The sequence below is a fragment of the Brassica napus genome, chromosome C8, assembly GCF_020379485.1.
Source record: "Brassica napus cultivar Da-Ae chromosome C8, Da-Ae, whole genome shotgun sequence".
NCBI classification, from domain to species: Eukaryota; Viridiplantae; Streptophyta; class Magnoliopsida; order Brassicales; family Brassicaceae; genus Brassica; species Brassica napus.
In genome coordinates, this window is record NC_063451.1 from 27,174,032 (window position 1) to 27,200,736 (window position 26,705).

The following is a 26,705-nucleotide window of genomic DNA, read 5'->3' on the forward strand; positions in this document are numbered from 1 at the left end:
CGTAAAAAGATTTAAACATAAAACACGTTAATTCCACGTAAGCATAAATCGTCGTAAATATCTCGTAGTGTAAAAACTAGAAAAAAGGGAAAAGGATAAAAATACCAGAATAACATGTGGCAAGACTTCCAGCAATTATAATACGTAAGTCTCGCCCACATGAATTCTAATATCTTATCCTTTTCCTATTTTTTTCAAATATTTATAATTTGAATATGATTTTGCTGAGGAATGTGATTTCAGATAGGTGTGTGATTTGGGAGTTTATGTGTGGTTTGAGAATGAGAGTTGTGGGTATATTTATAGGAAAGCAAGCCTCGTTAATTCCACGTAGGCAAAATCGTCGTTAATACCTCGTAAACAAAAACACGGGCCTTTGTGATTCCTCGCAATTTCCTCGTAAAAAAAAACACGGGCCTTTGTAACTGCTCGCTATTTCGTCGTAAACTTACGACGAATTTGCGACGATATGTAATCTTATATATACACCCGAGCGCTCACTCTTTCTTTCCTCTCTACTTCCTCTCTACTTCCTCTCCATTTCGTAGCAATGGTAAGCCTCTCTGATTCCTCTCTAATTTGGTTAGTTTAGGATAGATTAGGTGGTTAGTATAGGGAATTTAGATAGGTTTGCGGATTTTATGTTATTTAGTGTTGATTAGGTGGATAATGTTGGGAAATATATTGTTGATGTTAATTTTAAAAATTTCATTTTTTTCTCAGGTTCGAAAAGGAAGACTTACTGCCCATTACAGAGAGATCTTCGGTGAGCCGGGTAGTCGTTTAGACCCGGCCTCTTCTTCCGCTCCCAGTTCTTCGGGCCAGGAGACTGTCCCCGAGACTCAGTACACTCAGAGAGTCTCTGGGTCTACTTCTTCTAGTGCACCATCGGCTCCTCATGTGCCTCCTCCGATGCCTCCTCCTGTGCCTCCTCCGATGGCACCTCCGATGGTCGCCGATATTCATCCTGATCTGATGGTGCCTCCGAGTGCTCCTTACTCGCAGTACACTGTAGAGGACATTCTCAGTCTGCCAGGCAGAGAAGGTTTACCAGTCATCGACCCAGACCGACCGGACGGAACGTTGTGGTATGTTGCATTAATTTTTTTTTAATTCGTTTAAATTTCTTTTATAACATTAAAAAATAATTTATATTTTAAATTTGTATTTTCCAGGTGGGGGGTTGACGGATGTCTTGCATCGGACGTAACCGACACGATCAAGGGTTACTTCTCCATGGCACATCCAAACTGGAGTAAGACGCCTCACTACGTCAGAAAGACGTGGTTCAAAATTTACGCTGTAAGTTTCTATTAATTAATTATATATATTTTAATTTTTTCATGATTTATATATATACTTTCTAAAAAACTAATTGTTAATTTATTTTTTCCAACAGCAAAAATATAATTGGGCCTTGGGGATCACTGAGAGGGTGAGGAAGAAGTTTAACGCGAAAGCGAAAGTTCGCTTGTTGGACACGGTCTCCAACTGGAAGGGTGACTGGATCGTGAAGGGGTATGAGCGTGGCAAACCCGCTGAGCTCACCACGGATGTGTGGGATGGCCTCATCCGTTATTGGCGCCTTCCTGATTCCATTAGAATCGCCCAGGCTTGCTCTAACTCCCGTAACACGGTCGATGAGCACGGGAACGGGCCGATGCTTCACACTACGGGCCAAAAACCCCACGCCGGTGTCCGTTTGGAAATGGTAATTAAATATTTTATTAAATATTTTTTTTAATACATATATTAATTTATTCTAACTTTCTTAACTGTTTTTTAGGCCAAAGAGACGGGACATCTCCCGTCTCTTATGGAACTTTACGAGAGGACCCACAAGAACAAGGCGGGCGTATTTGTAGATGGCAAGTCCGAGCAAATCTACAACGACGTAGTTGCTCGGGTTGAAGACCGCCAGACTCAGCTGACCCAGCAGTCTACCGACGGATTACCCGTCACCTTATCCACACTTGAAGTGGATAAGATTTACGAGGAGGTAAATTTTCAAAAAAATTAATTTTTAATTATTCATTTAATTTAACTTTAAATTTTTACTTACAATATTTATTTTTTGTTTTTAAGGTTGTCCCTAAAAAAAAGGGACGGACGTTGGGTATTGGTTCCGTCAACGATGTTCCGAGAGCGACATCGTCTTATGGTCAGCGACGGGATGATGAAGTCACGGAGCTGCGTAGAGAGTCCGCTCAGCTGCGTAACGAGTTGACCGCGACAAAATCTCGTATGGGTGGAGTCGAGGGCTTCTTGGACGTTATTGCGGCCACAAATCCGGAATGGGAGTCCATGTTGAGGAACATGCGACAACAACATCCCATTCAAGGCGAGTCATCCGACGTACATAACGAGGCGGATGTTACGAGGAGGAGTGATGAATTCTACCGGGCGATGAACGACCCTTAGTTTTTTTTTTTGGTTGTTGTATTATATAAATTCAAAACTTATTTATATATAAAATATTTTCATATTGATTTATTTTTATTTTGAATTTTAATTTATTATTAAATTAAATAATTTTAATTATTTTTTAATTATATTTTTAAATTCTGTAAAATAATAAAAATGAAGTAAATTCGTAGCCAATGTACGACCTCTTTACGTGGAAATCTTACGAGGAAATGACGAGAAACATTTAACGAGTATTTTACGAGGAATCATTTACGAGGAAATAACGGGGAAAAGTTTACGACCATTTTACGAGGAAATCATTTCGTGGTTGTTACGTGTATTTTGCGAGGAAACTTTTTCAAGGTATTTACGTGTAGGTTACGAGGAACTATTTTCGAGGTATTTACGAGGAATTATAGCGACGTCCTTACGTGGAATATTGACGTGGTCTTTACGACAAATCGTCCTACTTCGTCTTTACGACGAAATATATTCCTCGCTAAGTTACGACGAATTAGCGAGGAAATATGTGTTACGACAGACGTGTAACGAGCAAACGCGTTTCCTCGCTAATTCGTCGTAAAGCCTCTTTTACGACGAATTAGCGAGGAAAACCGCCCTCGTTAAGATTATGTTTTCTTGTAGTGAAGATGCAAAATCAATATTTTTTTTTTGAGTAAATTTAACATATATTAGATTTTGATCCGTGCTTAGAAAGCACAGATTTATTTTTGAAATTAAATAAATTCTTCTTATATAATTTCTATATAAGATAATGTATAGGTTTGAGTATATTTACGTGGATGCACTGAACCGTACTAACTGGAAAAAAACTCAAAATTAAGCTGAATTTCATAAATAACCGAGCATATCCTATATCTTTGGAACCGAAAAATAGAAACCAAACTAATGACCAAATGAGTACTTAAATTTTTAAAATACAAATTATATACCTATTAAGCATAACTAAACCATTAAAAAATTTATACTATTAATGAAACTATACATGGTAATGATTACGTTATGTGTAACATGTTTGAATAATCTGTCATATATTCATGAGGATTTATTGTTAGAAAATTATATAATAAATTATGGGAGAATAATAAATTAGTTCATTTAAATTACGTAAAATATTTATATAGTTAGAGAAATATAAGGTAAGACCAAATAAATAGTTAAGTCTAATGAAATGGTCTAACAACTTTGTTTAATTAGATTTTTTAGGATTCCTTCCCTTTTAATGGTATAGATTCAACAACAAAAATATCCCTTTCATTTTCATAAAAGTATGCTAACTTTATAAAATCAGAATGTCATTATTAATCACGTCGACCCATTACTTTCCATCTTTATCTTGTAGATCATAAACCCTAAAAATCTAAATACCATCTGATTTTGTGCCACTTATTTGATACAATCATTATCAAGAAGCAAAACAAAAATCTAAAAACACATACATGAACTTGTGGTGACGACATATCTCTAGGCAAATATAAAAAGCAAGCGACTCAACAACGCGCCTTAATATCGGCGCTTCGCGAGCAACAGCTAGTAAACAACTTACCAACTCATTCATCTCGCAGAATACGACACCGTTCTAATCATTTAAACAATAATTCAGATTCTTTTTTTTTTCTTCTTCGAATCTAAAACCCATTAGCTCTCTCTCTCTCAATTTGATCGTCGTTCGATCAATGACGTACAGCGATGGCGTCGACAAGACGGTGCCTGAGCTGAAACTGAGAATGGAGGATTCCGAAAAGGGAGATTATGTGAAATTAAGAGGAGGGTCGGACGAAGAAGAACAAGGATCTCAGGCGGAATCGTCGGGATGTTCGTCAGGGTCTGTTTGGTTCTGGGTTAAATTGATTGCCCTCGTCGCTTGTGTTGGTGTATTAGCATTTGTAATTATCAAATGGGTTGCTCCGTTTTTGATCGAAAAGGTTCGTTTTTTTTTTTAATTTTTGGTTGAAAATTAGGGTTCTTGTGTGTTTAGATTGAGCTTGTTTTAGGTTTTAGGGATTCAAAACTAAATTTTGACGGTGTATAGAAGGTATTGGATAGATGATCTATGAGCCCAGTCACTAAAGTTTGAAGCTTTCACTCAAATCTACAATATGTGAATCGTCTCAGCTCTGTCTATTGTTCTTCATCTACAATGTTTGATTGTGTTAACTTTTTGATGTGTTTGCTAGTGTTTTTTAACCATTATGTTGCTTAATGATTGATCAATCATTGCATTTCTTGAGATCAGCAATGTGAAAGTTTATCTTTTTTTCTTATGTTGCTGTGCCTATTTTTCAGGAGCTGATTCCATTTATAAATTGGGTGAGAAGCACATTCAGCATCCCGGTGCTCGGTCTTCTCCTCTTTGCCTCGGTTGCTTTGTTCCCAACCATTCTTCTCCCTTCCTCTCCTTCCATGTGGATGGCTGGTCTTACCTTTGGTTATGGGAAAGGGTTTTTATTGATTTTAGCAGCAGCGTCAATCGGTGTTACTCTTCCTTTCTTGATCGGACATCTCTTCCTCTACAAGATGCAAGTAAGCATCATCATCCTAAGTACTTGGATCTTATGTGCTATTTGGTTTGGATACTTATGAAGGTTATTGTCTTGCAGGAATGGTTGAAGCAATACCCGAAAAAAGCAGCCATACTTCGAGCCGCAGGTGAAGGAACCTGGTTTCATCAGTTTCAAGCAGTCGCGTTAATTCGTGTCTCTCCATTCCCTTACATGATTTACAACTACTGTGCATTGGCGACTGGAGTTCACTACGGTCCTTACATCTTAGGCTCTCTCGTTGGAATGGTTCCTGAGATCTTTGTCTCAATCTACACGTATATGTCCTGTCACTCTACATCCCTGTTTCTATGTTAAGGTCATGTTCTGCGGAATCTTTAAATTGATGGTTTTTTGGCAGGGGAATAATGCTGAGAACACTAGCTGTTGCATCAGACAAGAGACACACTCTTTCGGCTGTGGAGATAGTAGTGAATGTTCTTGGTTTCTGTGTAACTGCGAGCGCCACTATAGTCTGCACTATCTATGCAAAGAAGAAGCTAAGCTCAATGCAATCAGATGAAGTAGAGACATTACCAAACGTTTAAAGAGCCATCATATCACCTTCTAACACGGATCTTGAAACTCATCATATATATATATATATATATATTTTTTTTTTTTGTTTTGCTTATATTAATTTGAAAATGTATATCTCTGTTTTTTTCTTGTATATATCTCAACTGAATTTTGAATTTCTTTTTTCATGTATATCTCATTAGATCATCTATCTTTTTCCCCATTAATTCGACTATCTTATTAATTTAGTCATTTACCAGTTTAATCAAGATGATCCTGGAATAAAACCAATCTAACCAGACAAAACCGGATACTTGTAGGAATAGAATTGTCTTCCCTCGGCTTTAGTTCAATTTAACCCATTTATCCGGTTTGTCTGGTTTAAAGCTGGTTAACTCAACCGTTTCGTTGTTTTAACGAGTCAGCGAAAATAAATTCGCCGGAAGCCGTTCGAGAGACGGTGCCGTTTCGTAACGAACGATTCGCCTTTCAGATTTCTGAATCCCGCACCGGCGTCTTCTCCGACGGAGGTAACGATTCCGATTGTTGTGAGCATTGTAGAAACTTAAAGAAATGCAAATTCCTGAGTATATATGTGTTGATTCTGCGATTGAGAACCATAATTGATCTCTCTCAACTGTGAATTTCGTTTTCTGTTTTGTATATTTCTCCGAGGTATAGATATACGATGATGGTCAAAAGCTCAAAATCTGGATGACAACCACCTTTTGAAAGCTTATATAAGTCTCTTTTGTCTGCAGTTTTAACTAAATAGGGGGAAGAAATGGATCAAGCAAGGCAAGTGTTTGCGGTGGATCTACTCGAGAGATATGCCACGAAGAATCGTGGCATGATTACATGTATGGCTTCTGGAAACGATGTCATTGTTCTTGGAACAAGCAGAGGGTGGATCATCCGCCATGATTTCGGACTTGGGAGTTCTTATGGTAATACCTCATTTTCATCATATACAATCTTGTTTCTCTTTGCAGTGTTAAAATGTAAACTAATCTTCTGTTTGGATTATAGATATTGATCTCTCTGTTGGTCGAACTGGGGAGCAATCGATCCACAAGGTTTTTGTTGATCCTGGTGGTAGCCATTGCATTGCTACGGTCACTGGTGTTGGAGGAGCTGAAACTTTTTACACTCATGCTAAATGGCCTAAGCCGCGTGTGTTGAGCCGTTTGAAAGGCTTGCTGGTTAACGCGGTGGCTTGGAACAAGCAACAGATAACAGAAGGTTGTGTGTTATATGAGTCTTCTGTTTCTTCTTTTCATTTCACATGGATATTGATATTGTTTGGTCTGAATTCAGTTTCAACTAAGGAGATCATCCTTGGCACTCAAGATGGGCAGCTATTTGAGATGGCTGTCGACGAGAAGGATAAGAGAGAGAAATACATCAAGTTTTTGTTCGAACTAGAAGAACTTCCTGAGGCCTTCATGGATTTGCAGGCACTAACATTTTACTTTGACTTGAAGCTGTTATGGCTATTCTAATTTTTGTTGATATTTTATTGGTTAAGTTGGTGGTGGTTCTTTTTCTCTGTTCAGTGATTTTGATAAGCAGTTTTATCCCGGATGAGAACTTTGACCGAACCATGTTTCTTTCGTTGGATTTATTATTCCAATCACTGTCTTTTGTGTAGATGGAAACAGCCAACATAAGCAGTGGAATGAGGTTCTATGTGATGGCTGTAACTCCTACTCGACTCTATTCCTTCACTGGGATTGGAACATTAGAAGTAAGCTAAACTCTCTTTATCATTTATTTTCGAACATGTGTTCCCATGACAGTAAAATCAATTTATAATCATGAATTGAAATTGAAATGGTAGCGTTAGAGATTAAGAGTCAGGTCCATGATGTTATTGAATTAGAAACTATGGTTGGACTTCAGAGGTGAAATCTGATTATTATTCCCTTCAGATATCACAGAAAAAGATTGGATCCAGCCTCTCATTGTTAGATCGTGTTGATTCCATATCTATGATCTCCTAAAAATGTGAATTAGCTTTTCTTTCATTCAATTTCTAATTCCCATGTGTTTACTTCCAGTCTGTCTTTGCTAGCTATAAAGAACGTGCAGTTCGTTTTATGGAACTTCCTGGTGAAATACCAAACAGGCAAGTGCTAATTACCTTATATGAAAGAAATCACAAAGCGTACCCCTGCTCGCTGAACATATAATGTTTGTCGTCTCTCAGTGAACTACATTTCTTTATAAAGCAACGAAGAGCGGTGCATTTTGCATGGCTTTCAGGAACAGGAATTTATCATGGTGGCCTAAATTTTGGAGCTCAGCACAGGTAGAAATAGATTACCTACATCGCTCTGAATTTTATGCTGGGATCTTTGTATACTTACCCTGTTTTCATCTTCTTACATTATATCATTCTGTAACTTGATTGAAACTTGTTTGGTAGTAATCCAAATGGTGATGAGAACTTTGTGGAGAGCAAAGCGCTGTTGGACTATTCAAAACTGAGTGATGGCACTGAGGTAGTCAAGCCTAGTTCAATGGCACTGTCAGAGTACCATTTCTTGCTTCTTATTGGGAATAAGGTTAAGGTATGTTTTGGACACATGAGTTTTATACATCTCTGGTTGCAGTTTGATCTGGCTACATATATGTTTTGTGTATTTGTGTGCTTACTTTCTGGTTTCTGCATTCCTTAAATGTGGTGGTAGGTTGTGAATCGGATAAGTGAACAAATCATAGAAGAGCTCCAGTTTGATATATCGGCTGATTCAGCTTCGAGGGGCATTATTGGACTTTGCAGCGATGCCTCTGCTGGCCTTTTCTACGCGTATGATCAGAATTCGATCTTCCAGGTCTGTTTGGTGTTTGGCTTCTAATCGTTTATAATGATCTTAGTTAACTACTTGAGTCAATTTTTATGATATCTTACACTTTCTCATCTCAATTTTGGGCCCTGGATGTCTTCTCTAGGTTTCTGTGATTGACGAAAGCAGAGATATGTGGAAGGTTCACCTAGACTTGAAAGATTATGCTGCAGCTTTAGCAAACTGTCGTGACCCTCTCCAGAGAGACCAAGTTTATTTAGTTCAGGTAATCTTTGATGTCCATCACCGTTGGTTAAGTTACTAGGACGATGTTTCTCATGCATACCTGTCATATCTGCAAGTCCCTTTTATCATCATAGTTTGCTGAGAATCTAGCTTGTTTTGATTACGTGTGAATTGGGCACATTGTCTTGTAGGCAGAAGCTGCATTTGCCAACAAGGAATATCTACGAGCAGCATCATTCTATGCCAAAGTAATCTCTAGTTCCTTTGTTTTACTTTGCTCTAACATGGATATGATTCATTTGACGTGGTTAAATGTTTTTCTTTGCAGGTCAATTATGTAATATCTTTCGAAGAGGTCACGTTGAAGTTTATTAGTATAAACGAACTGGTAAACATTTACATTTATCTTTGCTTGTATATATTATATATAACTCATCTCAAGACATTAGATCTTATTTCTGTACTTGCTGCTCATGAGAAAAAAATGTGTATCGTATGTGGGCTTTAATATTCACCGCTTTTTATTCGTTATGTGATTGCAGGAAGCTTTGAGAACATTCCTGTTGCGAAAGCTTGATACTCTTTCAAAGGACGATAAATGCCAAATTACGATGATATCAACATGGGCAACAGAGCTATATCTGGACAAGGTTTAGCATTTACTTCTGTGCCCCACTTATTCTCCGTTCTCACTTCTTAGTAAACACATATTTTGTGGTTTCTAGTCTTCAATAAATGTTATATACTTCACACTTCATTTGATCTAGTGTCAGAGTTCCTCTTGTTGATTTTACTTTCTGGTTTCTTTCTGAGCTTATCTATCTTATTTCCGTGTGGTTCTTAAATGTGCCTTTAGATAAATCGTCTGCTTTTGGAAGATGACACTGCTATAGAAAATCGTAACTCAGAGTATCACTCAGTCATTCAAGAATTCCGTGCTTTCATGAGCGACAGCAAGGATGTATTAGATGAGGCAACCACCATGAAACTTCTGGAGAGGTAATTTCCATAAGCCTCCCAGGCAATATATCAACCTAAGAAAACTTGACATTTATTATGATGTGTGTTTTATTCTCTGGAATAAGCTATTTTCTTTAACACTGTTCTAAGCACAAGACTGTTCCAAGCACATCTCTTAGGATATCTTGCTTGCAGTATGAAACATCACCTTTCTTCTTTTTTTTTCTCTCATTTTTACTGCTTTTCTTGTAGTTATGGTCGGGTTGAAGAGTTGGTATATTTTGCAAACCTGAAGGAGCAGTATGAAATCGTTATTCACCATTATATTCAGGTGAACGGTGTGATAAGTTTTATATTCCTAATGATCGATAGAGATACGAGGTCTTACTCAGGCTTGTTCAGTTTACCGAGTTTGTTCTTTATCCATTAGCAAGGAGAAGCAAAGAAGGCTTTGGAGGTGCTCCAAAAATCTTCAGTTTCAGATGAGCTTCAGGTGTGTAAAAAGTAACACCAATTTTTTTTTTAAAGTAGTCTCCAAATCTTTCTTGTAGCTAAAGCATATTTTACACATTTCAGTATAAATTTGCGCCAGAGCTTATTATGCTTGACGCGTATGAAACCGTGGAAGCATGGATGGCCAGTAAAAATCTTAACCCAAGGAGACTAATTACTGCAATGATGCGTTACTCAAGCGAACCTCATGCAAAGTAATGGCCCACTTCTTAACTAAATGGACATTCACATTGTGCTATTAGTCTCACCAATAACTTCTCAAATTAAAATGCAGGAACGAGACACATGAAGTCATAAAATATCTCGAGTTTTGCGTCCACCAATTGCATAACGAAGATCCAGGGATTCACAATTTACTTCTCTCATTATATGCCAAGCAGGTCTGATTGGTTCCCTTGAATATTTCTTTGATTAGTCATTAAACTCTTAGAAGCCTGTTCTTAATCCGAAAAGTAACAGCGACGGATACTACTTAGTACTCACTAACTTCGTTTTCACTTGTAAGATTATGACAAGATGTTGTTAAAGTGATACATAACGGTTTTCTTTTTATATATCCATTTAGGAAGATGACAGTGCTCTCCTCCGTTTCCTGCAATGCAAATTTGGGAAAGGTCGAGAGAACGGTCCTGAATTTTTCTATGATCCCAAATATGCGTTGCGCTTGTGTCTCAAGGAAAAGAGAAGTCGTGCCTGTGTCCATATATACAGCATGATGTCTATGCATGAAGAGGCAGTAGCCCTTGCTCTTCAGGTAATAATTATATTTTATCAAAAAGTGGTATTATTCATTTCTGTCTTCTAATCTTTAGATCATTGACATATTTTGAAACAAAACTGCTACTGAAAGATACTGAATTGACTACATTTATGGTTCCAGTTTGTCTCTTTAGGTTTGGTTGAACATTTTTACTAGAGCTTTCTTCTGGTAGTGGTTGAAAAGTGTTTTCTCTTTTACAGATTGACCCAGAGCTTGCTATGGCTGAAGCTGATAAGGTTGAAGATGATGAAGACTTGAGAAAGAAGTTGTGGCTGATGATTGCAAAGCATGTCGTCAAGCAGGAAAAAGGAGCCAAAAGGGAAAACATAAGGAAAGCTATTGCCTTTCTCAAGGAAACGGATGGTCTTCTAAAGATTGAAGATATTTTGCCATTCTTTCCGGACTTTGCGTTAATTGATGACTTCAAAGTTAGTAAACTTGTACTCTCTTCCAAGCACACAAACGCTCTGTCTTGGGCCAACAAAGTTGCTATTCCGCTTTTGTTATTTTGCTCAATACCGTTTGTGCAGGAAGCGATTTGCTCGTCTCTGGAGGATTACAACAAGCAAATAGAACAACTGAAAGAGGAGATGAATGATGCCACACGTGGTGCAGATAATATCAGAAACGATATCAGTGCCTTAACTCAAAGATATGCTGTGATCGACCGTGAAGAGGAATGCGGGGTAAGATCATCCTTAGATTGAATAACCTTTTATCATATAAGGATACGATTCAATCTCAAAAAGTTTTTGGAAGCACCAACATCACCAGCACATCTTTTACATTTGAATGTAATATAGGTTTGTAAACGTAAAATCTTGACGATGACCGGGGATTTCAGAATGGCCCATGGTTATTTTTCAGCTGGACCACTGGCTCCTTTCTATGTCTTTCCTTGTGGACATTCTTTCCATGCACAGTGCCTGATCACACACGTCACAAGCTGTGCACACGAAGAGCAAGTAAGTCATAAACCATGAGTTCTTGTTAAAAGTTCCCTCTTATTTACCGCTGCGTATTAGATACTGCAAATTTTAGCTTGATGCTACTTTCAGCAATATATACGTCTCGAGATTTGTGAACCAATGTTAACAATTGCCAGTTCATTGTTCGGTTGGTTATACTAAAAATCTGTCTAGGCGGAGCATATTCTCGATCTGCAGAAGCAGCTGACATTGCTTGGTAGCGAACCGCCGAGGAATATAAATGGTAATCGATCAGATGAACCCATAACTAGCACAACTACTGCAGACAAGGTAGTGACATTTTTTTTTTCATTTTTTATGTTCCCTTTATTCTCTTAACATCAATGTCTTGACATACTTTCCTTACCGTGAGGCAGCTTCGATCAGAGCTAGATGATGCTATCGCCAGTGAATGCCCATTCTGTGGAGAACTAATGATCAATGAGATCACTCTTCCTTTTATTAAACCTGAGGAAACGCAACATTCTGCTTCATGGGACCTCCGACCACAGACCAACTTAGCTAACCAGAGGACCATTTCTTTGCCTGTTTGATTTATGTAACACCGTGACTTCCTTTTCATGAAATCTCTTCTTGAGCTAGCCTTGGACTGTGAATGTGATTTTGAGGTTGAGTGTAATATTACTATTAAAAGTGTTTCTTGAGATAACATACAGTAAGTTTGTTCACATACTTGTGTCTATATGTTTTCTTGACTATTATATCAATCTTAAAGCACTGGTAAATAAAATTAATTACTAGTTACAGTTACACAGAAAGTAAAGTCGGTATACATTTTGGAAAAAGATATATGTAGAGCAACCAATCATATGTAACGAAATTAGAATATAAGCATATATTCTTCTTCTTTTAATAGATTTTTCATGAATTTGGTCCCTCGTTGATTTAACTTTTCCCTTTATTCCAACAGCAAACAAAAAACTTTGAATCAAAAAGACATAAAAATAATACAAAAGTGATAATAAATCAATTGATAGCCTCACATAGGTTGGACCAAATGACAAACTCACAAGCTGTCATTATCTGTCTCTACTCTTATTTTCATATTTTACTGAAAACAATATACAAACATAAACTCTTGACAAAGTTTTGCTTTACAACTAACCCGATAGATTTATATATATATATATATATATATATATATATATATATGCAATTATGAGAACGAAACCACAACAACTTGGATTTATTTACATTCTATATGAAATAAAGCATGTAAGATGATAGTAATAGTATTAAGTATTAACTATATAGAAGCCTAAAATATCTAGTAGTGTAACCACCTTAAAACGTTAACTATATTCGAACACACATTGGCAAGTAAGTCTAATGATACACTCAACCCTACATTAGCTAAAACATCGTCATCAAGGACCTATTTAATCAGATTCAATTTTGGTTGCCATGTTTCGTTCAGCCGAATAGAGGTTGCTTCGTCAATTATAGCAAACATGTGTATTAAAAAAGTTTAGAAAATAAAAATCAAACTTTTTGTTAACAAAGAACAAACTCTTAAGCTAGCAGCTTTTAGATCAAAATTGTAATTCCAAATCATTATAAGAATAAAAAATGTTGAAAATTGCAACACATTATTTTATATTCTTTAAAGAAAAAGAAAGAGCAAGTTGCAAAGAAACAACAAAGTAAAATAACGTGCGAATTTAACCAACCAGATGACAATGCGATTCCACCTAATGGAAGAAAGAAATTTATTATTTTTAACTTTTTCCACTTTATGTTTCGATAATTTTGGTAATACAAACTATAAAACGAAATAATAATACAAGAGAAGAATTTAAAGAAAAATAAAAGAAAGATACAATGTTTTTTTTTTCCTTTTAATTCTGCCCCCTACTTCTCCACTTTTGTTATATATATTACCCTTTTTAATTTCATATTTTCCCAACCATTTACAGTTACATTTCCCCCTCTCAAACCGGTTCAAAACAATAGCAGAATTTCAAAGAATCAAGATACTTTAACCGAAAAATACCATAAAATAAGAAATTACTTCACCGGTTTAAATCCAGTTTCTTTCCCCACTTTCACATTTTACTTCTGGTTAAGCAACTTGGATCTCTTCCTAGCTTCGCTGTAGAGAACCACTCCCATAATCGTGACTCCAAATCCGGCAACACCCATCATCGTCACCGGATTCCTAAATATCAAAACCGAGACTCCGGCAGCCACCGCAGCCTTTCCGTTGCCTAAAACCTGCAAGGTGAGAGCACTTGTGTGCTTAGTCACCAAGAAGTTCGTCAAATTTACTAAATATGCCACTGTGGCATTCCCTGCGAGCAAGAAGATGATCAATGGATCGGTCCTCGCCTTTTCGATTAGGATTCTTAATACGTTTCCTTCAATGTAGAGTGTAAATGGTAATAAGATACAAGCTGCCATTGGAGCCATGTAGAGCAGAAGATTCATCGAATGTAGCTTCTCAGATTCCGAAGTCAGAATAATCCCCTGCAAAGTACACAACACTTGGTTTAAGCCAAACCAAACCGATTTTAATAAATATCAAACCGGATTCGAACTGAATTGAACTTCCGACCAAAGTGAGATCCAAACTAGTAGATTCAGACATTGAGACATTTGTTGTAATAACGGAAACCAAACGCAATTAGGACACAAACTTCGGTTTAATTGATACTAAACTGTAATTCCGACCAAATCAAACAAGATTCTAACTCAACTGAACTTCCGACCAAAGTGAGATCTGAACTAGTAGATTCCGACATCGAGACATTTGTTGTAATAAAACCGACTTCGACCAAAAAATTCCGATTCAATTCATACTAAACTGTAAAACCGACCAAACCAATTAAATAATGATCAAACCGGATTCGAACTGTAGTTGAAGTCTTCCGACCAACGTGAGATCAGAACTACATTAGTAGATTCAGACATTGGGACATTTGTCGTAATAAAAAACGATTTCGAACACAAATTCCGGTTCAATTCATACTAAATTGCAAATTCAACCAAATTAAACCGGTTAATCGTTAACTACCATACCTGGACGACGGATTTAAGAGCTCTACCGGCGGTGGAAGCGACGCAAATGAGGAAACCAAAGAGATGAAACGAAGGCTCGGAGTTAGAAGCGAGAACTATCCCGGAAACGACGGGAAGCAGAGCCAAGTAAACTTCAGTGGACTCTGTTTTACAGGTAATGAGGAAAGAGAAGACGGCGGTGAAGAACGGCGTGGTGGCTCCGATCGCTTGATTAAAAGAAACAGGGATGTAACGGAGCGAAGTGTTGCCGCACACGACGGAGAGGCAAAAGATCGCCGAGAGTGCAAGAATCTTCAGAAACTGACGGCGGGAGAGGATGTGCTGACGCGGCACGATTCCGGCGATGTTGATGACGGCGGAGCTGTAGGCGGCGCAGGAGAGCATGTGCGTCATGGTCAAGAAGATCGGGTAGCGGAAGCCGTAGTAGAAGAGGAGGTACTTGTTCAGGAGGAGGACTCCTATGTTGGAGCCGAACCAGGCGGCGATTATCGCCGCCGTGAGGACGGAGGGCGATACTGTTGGTGACGAGAGGAAGAAAGGTTTTCCATTGGAGGAAGCGGAGGAGTGTGGAGGTGTTCCGGGGATGTCGATGACTGTTGGTGTGGTGGTGGCGGCGGCGTCGAACCTCGGGTTGCTCATCCGCCGCGTCGTCCATGATTGAGCTTCCACCATTTTGGTTAGAGAGAGTTTTTTTTTCTTGTCTGAGATCTGAGAGTGTGGTAGCGAGTAGAAGAAAGAGGAAGAGGATGAATGTATATCGAACAGTGGAGATTCAGATTTAGCGTTAAACGTGTTGAGTGATATCAGCCGTTGGATCTGATAGTTGGAGGGAATACTTTTATTTTAAATTAAAAGAAGAAAAAAATCTAACGAAATTAATTTTAAGATTCGAAGTCTTGTGTTCGGAGTTCAAGCATGAGTCAGAAGTGTCGGTAGTAGGTCCATGTTTGAGATCCAACGGAAGCAATCCTCTACGACGCAGCCTAATTAAAATTCCCCTTTAATGACGCATCCTAATTAATAATTACGAGCCCACTAATTATTAGCCGTTCTTTGTCTCTCTTTTCAAATTTTGTTTTAATTATTGCCAATAATACGGGTGATGAAACTAGAAATCTCATAATATGAACAAAACTTGGTCGATGAACATGTGAGGTTGTTACCGTATAGCAACTGAGAAGCAAATTAGATGATTTGTCTTATAATTAATCCTAAGATTATTTTTTACATAATCCTACGATTCCATGAAGTATTCTTTTTGTTATCTTTCAAGTGTAAACTTGCATTCTATAGTGTTTCAAAAAAAAAAAAAAACTTGCATTCTATAAATGTTGTTGTGGGTTTATCAGTCTAGTATATGAATCATTCATCTATATTATACTGTAATAAACAAGTTTTGGTCAACGTGCTTGTGTCTATGTATATGTTTAATTTTGATCATATATTAAAAATAATTAACATTTGACCATGGTACATTGTAATAAAGTTGTTAACCTTTAACAAAAAAAGGGTTGTCACATATACCAAAAACAAATCAGATCTGTGAAGTAATAACGCGATTTTTCGTTCGCATTAGCATTAATCACGCGTTTAGTTTGCCATTAAAAAAGACTAAATGTGTGATCTAGTTATATGTGTGCATCATGGCATGTGCCACTGCCACAAGATACCTTCAAGTAGTTTATCTTTTTTTTGACATCACCTTCAAGTAGTTTATCTAGTTACTGCCGAGTCACTAAAAGTTGAATACCAATTATGGTAAGAAACAAAAAAGTGTGACTTGAAAAAAAAGATCAGAGTTCTAGAAAAGAAGTCTTGGCCAATAGCATGTAATATTCTTCGCAAAATTTAATGCTTGATTTCTGTAAAATATTTTCTTTATTGCGTTCCATTGGTTGTTTTGGGTTCTTCACTTGTCATTTTGCCAACGGTTCATGCATGCGATTTTGTAAGATGGCTTTAATAGTTACAAATATCACTTTTTCAGAAGGAAAAAGGAAACAACAACTTGCATCCAAGTGGATTCGACCAATATATGCACTCATGTGATAGAAAGTAAAAGTAAAATGGTGTGGAGTAGAAATTTGTGAGAATATATATCTTTATTTTTAAGTCAATGAATGAGTGTTTTCTAAAAGATAAGTATTTTAACTGTACAATCATATTTTATTTTAAACAATTAAACCATACAACATTTTGGTAGTGTTATTTTAAGTGACTGGCAGAATTTTTTTTATTGATCACTTTTTTTCTTTCTATTTTTCAGTTCTTTATGAGTGAAAAACTCTATAAAAAACTCTTGTAAATGTCTTAATCAATTACAAGATGATAAATTAATTTTCCAGTGACAAAAAAGAGAGAAAATGTCCCACTTTGAAAAGGAATAAATACAATATGAAGTTTGAAACACAGAAAAGAGATTTACACCAACAACACATAAAGGAGAAAAACATGATTTTAGCCTTTGTATTATACGATATGATTTTATATGTCCAATTTCAAGATGTGTATCTATCGATAAATCATTTTCTCGTAGGTCCTATTTTCTTATCGCACGCAAGCGTTGTTTTTAATATGGAGAGTTCTTACATAATAAGATAATACTTTTTTTTTTGGTAATCATGTTAAATATAATAGATAATACATAGACTCCTAAAAACAGTTATCTATGAATATACGTACATATTTGTCAACGATAGAAACATACAACATAATCAAAGTGTTTAGTATTAATACACCAATACGTACGTACGAGTATCGATCCCGAACACGAGTGTATGAAGGAGCGATCTTTACTTAGAAGGACCATCAAACTTTTGCATTTTGTAGTCCTTTTGTAAACTACCTCAGTACCTCGAGACAAAATCCAATGAATGATGATAAATGATTACGCCACGTCGCTTTGTAACGAACTTAAAATGATGGATGCCTACGTTACTACGTTTATATTTACAATAATCCTTTTATTTTCTGGAGTATGCTTTAATCTTTACCCAAAAGAAAATAATGATGTAATGAATCGGTAACAAAAAAAAAAAGGGAAACAAAAGAATAAAATAATTTATTTCTGCCAATGTAAGATTGTTTACGAAGATGCAAGATGTCTCTGCCCTGAAGTAGTCGCTGACGTAGTTGTTGAAGCAGACATTGTGGTGTAGGTTCGGGTACCCATTCGGGTTCGGATCGGGTATTTCGGATTTTCAGGTATTTCGGTATAGAGGTGTAGAATCCGTTCGGGTATTTCTGTACTTCGGGTCGGGTTCGAGTATTTTTAGTTCAGATTCAGTTATTTCGGATCGGGTTCAGATATTTAGATTTTAAAAAAAATAATTAAATTTTTTATTTCTCAATTTTCTTGTATTTAAATATATAACTTTCACTTAACGAATTTTTTTATATTTTTAATAGATTAAATGGTTAATAGATTTGGACATAACATTTTGAAACTAAAAAGACATTAATTTGGTTATTGTTTTTAAATTTTGGATGTAATTTTTTCTTAATTCTTGAAATAAAAAGCTTGACATGCATTTTAATTGAGTATCAAATCATTTCTCTGTAATTGTATGTATATCATATGAACTTAAAGTATGTGCAGTATCAATATAAATATTTTTTATAAAATGAGAGATGTAAACTAGAAATATAAAATTTGTATATCATATGAACTTAAAGTATGTGTAGTATCAATATAAATATTTTATATAAAATGAGAGATGTAAACTAGAAATATAAAATTAACTATACATATGTTCGGTTATCTTCGGATATCCATTCGGGTTCAGATATTATCCGTTCGGGTTCGGAAATCCAATTTCTCCTAATTCAATACCCGTTCAGATATTTTGCTACTTCGGTTCGGATTTCGGTTTGTGCTTTTTGGATCAGGTGCGGCTTTGGATATCGGGTAAAGTGCCCACACCCCTATCGTGGTGAGTGGTGAAGACCATGTGGAGTCAAGGTGCTGAGCTGGAGTCGTGTAGACTTGGAGAGCAAGAGAGTATCTTGGAGATAAGAAAAGATGAATAAACTTGAGGAGCAAGTTTATGACTTAAGAAAGAGGAATAAGTGCATTTCAAAAAAATGAAAGTTGTACTTATTGTTATGGAAGATGTCCATACATGTTGCCTTAAAGACTAGGGTTTCGGGAATGTGGAGAATAACTATAAGATAGCTATGGGGTCGTCTGTATAGAGACAGAGACACATATGCTGATCTTATAGAGAGAGATAAGCTTTTGGAAGTGTTCTGGGTCGTGTTGAAGCAGTGGCTGAAGTACTTGACGGAAAAGAGACACAAGTGGGTAGCTTAGGAATCTTTCAGTAGCAATTGTTAGGGTGCAAGAGACTGTGTAAAGCTGATTAAGCAGATCTTGTAATAGAGTGTACAAGGCGATTTCTAATAAAGCTTAAGTGTTGCTTATAGTTGTTTTGTCTCCTTGATATATCTTATACAGTACTATTGTGTTTGCATCTTACACTTACAAGTGGTATCAGAGCGGGGAACCTAAGTTATCGGTGTAATCCTGAAGGTGAAGATGAACACGATTGTTTCGGTGCAGAAGGTGATCATGTTGAATGCAGACCAGTATGGTCATTGGAAGCTCGCATGAAGCAGATGATTCGAGGAACCAATGAAGATGTGTGGACAGCTGTGGAGATTGGTTGGGAGGAGCCTACCATAGTCACATGAGATGGGAAGAAGCCTAAGCCAAAAGAGGATTGGTCAGAGGCAGAACGCAATGCATCTAAGTTTAATGCAAAGGCGTTGTCGGTGATTTTTGGAGCGGTTGAAGCAGAATAGTTCCAGCTGATTCAGGGGAGTACTTCGGCTAAAGAGGCGTGGGAGATCCTACTGAATTTGTTTGAAGGAGATGAGAGTGTCAAGAGGACACGTCTAGATCATCTTGGGTCGCAGTTTGAGAATCTCAGGTGGTCTGATAATGATTATGTGGCGAGCTTTAGTGCCAAACTCAGTGGTATGGCGCATGAAGCATTTGTACTTGGGAAGAAGTACAAGGAGAAGAAGCTGGTAAAGAATTTACTACGTTGTCTTCCTACAAAGTTTGGAGCTCACAAGGCGGTCTTGAATATGACCACAAACACGAATGAGCTCATGTTTGACAAGCTTGTGGGTATGCTGAAGGCAGAAGAGATAGACACAGACAGTAGTTCAGTCTCTATGTCAGGTGGTGCATCAAGGAGTATAGCTCTTGCTTCTGATAAAGATGGAGGTAGATCTCTGAATGTTGAAGATGCCATGGGGATGTTGTCTAGGAATCTGGGTAAGATGATGAATTCTTCTGGTGGGAGGAATCAGTATGGTCGCCAGGGGGGTGATCGTGGCAATAGCAGAAGAAGAGAATGTCTTAGATGCTATGAGTGTGAAGGTGTTGGTCATATAAAGTGTTCTGAGTGCAGAGGTGTTGGATACACACTACGTGAATGTCCAAACTCAAAGAAGGAAAAAGGTGTTCCATTGCAGTCGTCTGAGTTTGAAGAAGATGGAAAGGTGATGAAGAACCTTGTTGCATTTAGTGCACGCAAGGAGGAATCCAGTGAATCCTCGGATTCAGATGTTGATACAGACTCTGAGGATTATCACGTGATGCTCAACAAGTGGTTGAATCTCAAGAATGAGAAAGTGCCCACACCCCTATCGTGGTGAGTGGTGAAGACCATGTGGAGTCAAGGTACTGAGCTGGAGTCGTGTAGACTTGGAGAGCAAGAGAGTATCTTGGAGATAAAGAAAGATGAATAAACTTGAAGAGCAAGTTTATGACTTAAAAAAAGAGGAATAAGTGCATTCCAAGAAAAGGAAAGTTGCACTTATTGTTATGGAAGATGTCAATACATGTTGCCTTGGAGACTAGGGTTTCAGGAACATGGAGAATAACTATAAGATAACTATGGGGTCGTCTATATAGAGACAAAGACACATAGGCTGATTTTATAGAGAGAGATAAGCTCTTGGAAGTGTTCTGGGTCGTGTTGAAACAATGGCTAAGTACTTGACGGAAGAGAGACACAAATGGGTAGCTTAGGAATCTTTCAGTAGCAGTTGTTAGGGTGTAACAGACTGTGTAAAGCTGATTAAGCAGATCTTGTAATAGAGTGTACAAGACGGTTTCTAATAAAGCTTAAGTGTAGCTTGTAGTTATTTTGTTTCCTTGATTTATTTTCTGCAGTACTATTGTGTTTGCATCTTGCACTTATATTTTTTTGTTATACAATGATTTATTTTTGTCTATAGCACATCACATGTTCTTTGGTATTTTAAATACTTCTTATGTTTATCTACAATAATAAATCATGTGGGGGTAGACTGCTATAGTAACCATTTGTTTCCATGTGCAACCCAACTTTGGTGGGCCTAATAATAGTGGGACTAAAGCTATTTGCATGGGGCCGTAAAACAGTCAGCAGCAAAACATTATCCAGAACATTTGGTCAATATAGAAAAGAAAAATTATTCTAATAACAATGGCTTCGCCCGGGTTCGAACCGGAGACCTTCAGTGTGTTAGACTGACGTGATAACCAACTACACCACGAAACCTCTTGTACAAAATTCTAACAACCATTTTCTAGAATACAAACTACAACGCGTTTAGTTCGGCTGTTACAGCCGCTCTTTACCTTATTAAGCCGTAAGTAAGACACTACAGAACAGAGTTTGGTACAATGCAAAAAGCTTTTATTATTTCGCGAGTCTTTGAATTTGATCCAAAACAAAAGTGCTACAAGACGTAATGTAGTGTGTCAATATCTTATTGTTTAATTACTGGTAACGAAATCGCTGTCTGTAGCTTCCCAAATGACAGTACCATCACAAGTACAAAGCTTCTTGTAGTTTTCTCCAACTCCTGCGCTTCTAGCAATCACTGCAGCTGTCAATCCCGGACCAGACTTCTTATCCTCTGTCTCGTAAACCACCACGGCTCGCCCAATTAGATCCACAACCTTGAGCTTCTCTTTCTTCCCCGTGTAAAACGCCTCTCCGCTTTGGTCTGCCTCTAGTGTTCCCAGGTCGCCCAATGGCTTCACAGAAAGAAAAAAAAATAAACACAAACGGTAAATGCTTTTGAATTTTTAAAGAACAATGTAATGTTTTTTAGAGTGAGCTTGATGAACCTCTGTGTGGGTATGATCTTGAAGTGGGTTGTACAAGTTCCCAGTGCTAGCTGCTCCGTTTGTGAGATCACCATACTCGTTGATACACCAACTGTGTTTCCCGGGGGACAAGCCAGTAAAGTTGGCTTCGATCCTCGCGAGCTCCATACTGACCTGAGCAAATCTTACAACTCCAAAGATGTCTGGTCCTTTGAACTCCGCCACTGCAGCCGAGACCAAGAAGTCTGCCAAACGCGTCACAATGTAACAGTACATGAAATGGTAAATGTTATTTAGTTCATATGAGTACTGAAACTTCAAGATAAACCCAATCTAAGAGCTCCTACATGTTCTATGAGAGAGCTGAGAGAAAAGATAGCTAACCTTGAGGAACACCTTGGCCAATCAAACGAGCTTTACGACCGGTTTGCTCCAAAGCTTGAGTCATAGCCTTAACAGGGGAAGATCCAAGTATCCTCACAACTTGGTTAGCCAAATCCACCTCCACTTTCTCAATCCCTTTTGCCAATTCCATCACACACGACAAGCAACAACAGAGTAAAATTTAAACTAAAATCAAAACCAAAACAGAACGTAAACAAAGTAGTTTGTACATAACAAATCTAAAAAAAACTACCTTCAACGGTTTCTAACTTGTTCTTCACGGCGTTAACACAACCCTCACACTTCATATCCACCATGAACTCAGTCTAGAAACAACCAACCAACCAACATGAATCTTAAGTTCTCGTAGTAACTGAAGGGATGTTTCTAGATAGACAAGAGAAAGACTTACAAGGAGCTGAGGCATGACTCGATCCTCCTGCAAGAAAACAAAAAAAGTCAGCTACTTTATTAATTAAATCATCGAATTAGGAAAAGGGCAAAGCTAAAGATTGGAACTTGTAATCGAATTGAGCAAACCTGACGGAGATTACGATCGGAAACGGGGACGGTCGTCATCGGAGAGCTAGCGAAGCTTCGTGAAAGACCCAAGCGACGTGGAGACGATCGGTGGGGGAAGGAGAGATTGGTAGATTGAGATCTGGTAGAGGAGGAAGAAGGAGAAGAGGAGAAGGCGATCGCGATTGGAATCGCAGACGCGGCGGCAACGGCGGCTGTAGTAGTTGCCACTGACCGCAGAATTGAAGCCATTAGTTTTTTTTATCCTTTCACATTCACAAAGTCACTACCTTTTAAATTTTATCATTTTTATTTTATTATTTTTATACACACTTCTAGATTTCAAAAGCAATTTGTCTTTTGTCTTTGTAAGTAGAGTCGTTTAAAAGATTAGTTTTGAATCTTTTGACTCGTTAATTTCATTTAGTGCTACTATCCTAAACGTAATAACATCATATATAATTTTTTTTAAGTTGCATGGATAACAAGTAGCATAAAAGTCAAAATAATTAAAGTTACTGAAATCTAAGCCAAAACCAAGAGGATGTTGAGGACCTTCTTCATCACTGTTGTTTACTAACAGGGCCGTCTAACGACACGTGCAGCTAGAGCGGTTGAATAGGATTCGAGTAAAAAATTAAAAAAAAATTAAGAATTTTTGTAAATAAATATATAAGTTATGATATAAAACTTTAAACTTTGAGATATATACTAAATTTAGAGTTTATAATTTCAAAAACGTCAAATATATATAAATAAAACTATTTTTTTAAACTACTCCATCACATCATTAAATATATAATTAATATTTTTTTTAACAGAGTTCGTAAATAATTCGAGACGGCCCTGTTTACTAATATACTACATGCTGCTTCTCTTTTGTTTTCTTCTTCTATAGCTCCTAGTTGAATCGGTTCTTGCTTCTGTCTACACACTAGACTAAACCTAGGTGGCTCCTTCTCTAAACGAGGAGGTTTCGCATTTTAGGACCGCTTTCCTGGTTGATGGTCTCCAGGTCAGTGTTAACTTCTTAATCTGATCTGCTCTCTAATTTGGACAAAATTATAAACTTAAATTCATAATTTAGTATTTACAATAATATATTTTGTCAACATTAGAAAGACAATACAAAAACTAATATCTCTTGGGTTTATGTTAACTAATCATTGGAAAGAAATTCATTACAATTGTGTGAAGAGTTATTCTTGGGTTCACCCCATAGGGTTCACCAACCAATATGATTTCATTATTTCAAATTCAATATCTTTTAAAAAAGGAAATAAAATATTGTCAAGTTATATTATGTTTTTAATATAAAAAAGTCAAAAAATAGTAGTTACAGAAAAAAGAATTAAAAAAAAATATTTTTAATGTCGTCAGCAAAACACTAAACCCTAAATCCTAATCCCTAAACCCTAAATCCTAAACCCTAAACCCTTGGGTAAACCATAAACCCTTGGGTAAACCTTAAACCCTTGGGTAAACCCCAAACCTTTGGATAAATCCTAAACTCTAAATAAAAACACTAAACACTAAAACTCTAAATCCTAAACCCTAAATCATAAACCTTAAACCCTTGAGTGTTTTAGTGTTTAGTGATTTTGATTTAGAGTTTAAAATTTATCCTAGAGTTTATGGTTTACCAAAGGGTTTAGGGATTAGGATTTAGGGTTTAATGTTTTGCTGGCAACGTTAAAAATATTTTTTTTTGTAATTACTACTATATTTTTTTTTTATCTTTTAATTTTAAGAAATAATATAATTTGACAATATTTTATTTTCTTTTTTAAAAAATGTCGAATATGAAATAACACAATTTTATTGGTTGGTAGGTTCACCGAAGTGAACCCAAGAATAAGTCTTGTGTGAATGTAGTGTATAATATTCATAGACGCACGTAGGAGATTGGATAAGGTCGGTACAAGAACCGCCTATAGAACCTGCTCGCACGTCAATTTGAAAACTTGTAATATATTCTTAAACTTCACTTAAACAATAATTTGACTTGTTTTCTCTAGTGATTTTTTAATAGTTCTATTGCAAAAATTCAACGAAATGAAACCAATCCCATTCAGTACGGACAAACGTCTACATTAAACACACAGAAAATGAATCATGGCCATCACGTAGTCACCACCACTATCGTTGAATAGCCCCATATATATATAACTTTGGCTCTAAGTCGATTACTTCATCAACAAACAAACCAAAAAGACCAACCCATCGAAAACAAAAAGGAAACAAAAGATGGGTCCAGTCTCAAGTTCTTGGAGCTTCAACAAATTCTTTGCTATAGTTTTCGTCGTCTTCGCTATCTCTGGTGAGTTTGTCGCCGGATATTACAAGCCCAGCCCGTGGAGATACGCTCATGCCACTTTCTACGGCGACGAAACCGGTAGTGAAACCATGGGTACGTAAGAATATATATTTCGCTCTCATGTTATACGATACTATCACCAAGATCAAAAACATGTGCAAATTTTTAATTTTTTTTTTTGCTTTATTCTATTCAGGTGGTGCATGTGGGTATGGAAACCTGTTTAGCAGCGGATACGGCTTGGCCACAGCGGCGCTAAGCACGACGTTGTTCAAAGACGGTTACGGATGCGGCCAATGTTTCCAAATAATGTGTGTGAAGTCGAAACATTGTTACTATGGAAACCCATCGACGGTGGTCACAGCCACAAACCTTTGCCCTCCTAATTGGTACCAAGACTCCAATAATGGTGGTTGGTGTAACCCTCCTAGAACCCATTTCGATATGGCTAAACCGGCTTTCATGAAACTCGCTAACTGGAAGGCCGGTATCATCCCTGTTGCATACCGCAGGTATATCATATATACATATATACCCCATAATTGATAAATGTTTATAGTCATATAACTATAAATACGACACCTAGATACTCATACTCCAAAATTATATTTATGTAACTAATATATATATGCTATGCGATTGACATAATGTAGAGTCGCATGCAAAAGGAGTGGAGGTATGAGGTTTCAGTTCCAAGGCAATGCTTATTGGCTTCTCATCTTCGTCATGAATGTTGGCGGTGCCGGAGACATAAAGAGCATGGCCGTGAAAGGTAGTCGGACTAATTGGATAAGCATGAGCCACAACTGGGGGGCTTCTTACCAAGCCTTTTCCTCTCTCTATGGTCAGTCCCTCTCTTTCCGGGTCACTTCTTACACAACCGGTGAAACCGTCTATGCTTGGAACGTTGCTCCGTCTAACTGGAATGCTGGTATGACTTACAAGAGTAGCGCCAATTTCCGCTGAACTTACGGTTTTTCTCTTGCAATGTTTTCTCCCTTTTGTCTGTCTTTTTGTTGCTTTTGGGATTTAAGTTTCGGTGGCCTTTTTGTTGTGGTATTATATAGATAGGCCCGGCTTTGTGATATGCATCTACATGAATGTGTAATGTATGTAATTGTGATATAACTCTTCATAATCAAATTCATGATGATGAAGTCAACGGTACTTGAACAAGAGACTCCGTTAATACATGTGCGTGCGAAAATTCTCTAGCAATAAATCACATTTTCTAACAAGAAAAGTACCACGGATAATTTATAAGCAGCTACTAAAAACATTGATCAATGAGATCTTGATTAATTTCATTTGTAACAACGTTTACCACAAAACCCTGATCCGATTCAAAACCCTACTTATTGGTGAGTCTCTCTCTCTCTCATGATCTTCACACCCTTGTACCTGCATGCAAATATTAAAGTCATCGAAAGTCATTAGCCATTAGTGAAAAGTATAAGCATATCAATATAGTAATCTATGATAGAATCAAATATTTGTTTCACCTGCCAAGCATCATAACCGTGGCTTGAGGGTTTGTACCGGGACAATAACCGACGGTGGACATGTCAATGACTCTAAGTCTGTCGATACCAATAACCTTCTAATCCCCATCC

At 37.2% G+C, this 26,705-nt stretch overlaps 5 protein-coding genes and 1 non-coding gene across 6 annotated transcripts; 3 read left to right on the forward strand and 3 right to left on the reverse strand.

Moving 5' to 3' along the window:
* The first annotated feature begins 3,894 nt into the window (after positions 1-3,894).
* On the forward strand, positions 3,895-5,713 carry LOC125591701 (transmembrane protein 64-like). Its single transcript, XM_048766369.1, has 4 exons — positions 3,895-4,352; positions 4,714-4,950; positions 5,028-5,245; positions 5,329-5,713. The coding sequence occupies exons 1-4, from the start codon at positions 4,104-4,106 to the stop codon at positions 5,513-5,515; spliced, it is 891 nt and encodes a 296-aa protein (XP_048622326.1). The 5' UTR covers positions 3,895-4,103; the 3' UTR covers positions 5,516-5,713.
* A 169-nt stretch (positions 5,714-5,882) lies between these two features.
* On the forward strand, positions 5,883-12,411 carry LOC106435980 (vacuolar sorting protein 18). Its single transcript, XM_013876923.3, has 24 exons — positions 5,883-6,016; positions 6,248-6,433; positions 6,516-6,728; positions 6,804-6,943; positions 7,138-7,233; positions 7,547-7,614; positions 7,696-7,797; positions 7,915-8,059; positions 8,180-8,323; positions 8,442-8,561; positions 8,713-8,769; positions 8,850-8,909; positions 9,064-9,171; positions 9,378-9,520; positions 9,734-9,812; positions 9,912-9,974; positions 10,058-10,188; positions 10,269-10,374; positions 10,560-10,748; positions 10,955-11,182; positions 11,285-11,440; positions 11,558-11,719; positions 11,897-12,013; positions 12,100-12,411. Exons 2-24 carry the CDS (start codon positions 6,271-6,273, stop codon positions 12,274-12,276), a joined length of 2,967 nt encoding a protein of 988 aa, XP_013732377.1. The 5' UTR covers positions 5,883-6,016; positions 6,248-6,270; the 3' UTR covers positions 12,277-12,411.
* A 1,027-nt stretch (positions 12,412-13,438) lies between these two features.
* On the reverse strand, positions 13,439-15,660 carry LOC106435982 (probable sugar phosphate/phosphate translocator At1g12500). The gene is made up of 2 exons (XM_013876926.3): positions 14,762-15,660; positions 13,439-14,209 (listed from the first exon to the last, which is right to left on the reverse strand). Exons 1-2 carry the CDS (start codon positions 15,431-15,433, stop codon positions 13,796-13,798), a joined length of 1,086 nt encoding a protein of 361 aa, XP_013732380.1. The 5' UTR covers positions 15,434-15,660; the 3' UTR covers positions 13,439-13,795.
* A 5,584-nt stretch (positions 15,661-21,244) lies between these two features.
* Positions 21,245-21,318, reverse strand: TRNAV-AAC. The gene has a single exon. It is a non-coding gene; the product is annotated as a tRNA-Val (tRNA).
* Positions 21,319-21,434: 116 nt separating this feature from the next.
* Positions 21,435-23,120, reverse strand: LOC106435985 (copper chaperone for superoxide dismutase, chloroplastic/cytosolic). Its single transcript, XM_048766370.1, has 6 exons — positions 22,797-23,120; positions 22,669-22,695; positions 22,510-22,582; positions 22,257-22,391; positions 21,894-22,117; positions 21,435-21,800 (listed from the first exon to the last, which is right to left on the reverse strand). The coding sequence occupies exons 1-6, from the start codon at positions 23,025-23,027 to the stop codon at positions 21,537-21,539; spliced, it is 954 nt and encodes a 317-aa protein (XP_048622327.1). The 5' UTR covers positions 23,028-23,120; the 3' UTR covers positions 21,435-21,536.
* A 1,834-nt stretch (positions 23,121-24,954) lies between these two features.
* Positions 24,955-26,188, forward strand: LOC106435978 (expansin-A7). Its single transcript, XM_013876921.3, has 3 exons — positions 24,955-25,185; positions 25,289-25,604; positions 25,746-26,188. Exons 1-3 carry the CDS (start codon positions 25,023-25,025, stop codon positions 26,056-26,058), a joined length of 792 nt encoding a protein of 263 aa, XP_013732375.1. The 5' UTR covers positions 24,955-25,022; the 3' UTR covers positions 26,059-26,188.
* Positions 26,189-26,705: the final 517 nt, after the last annotated feature.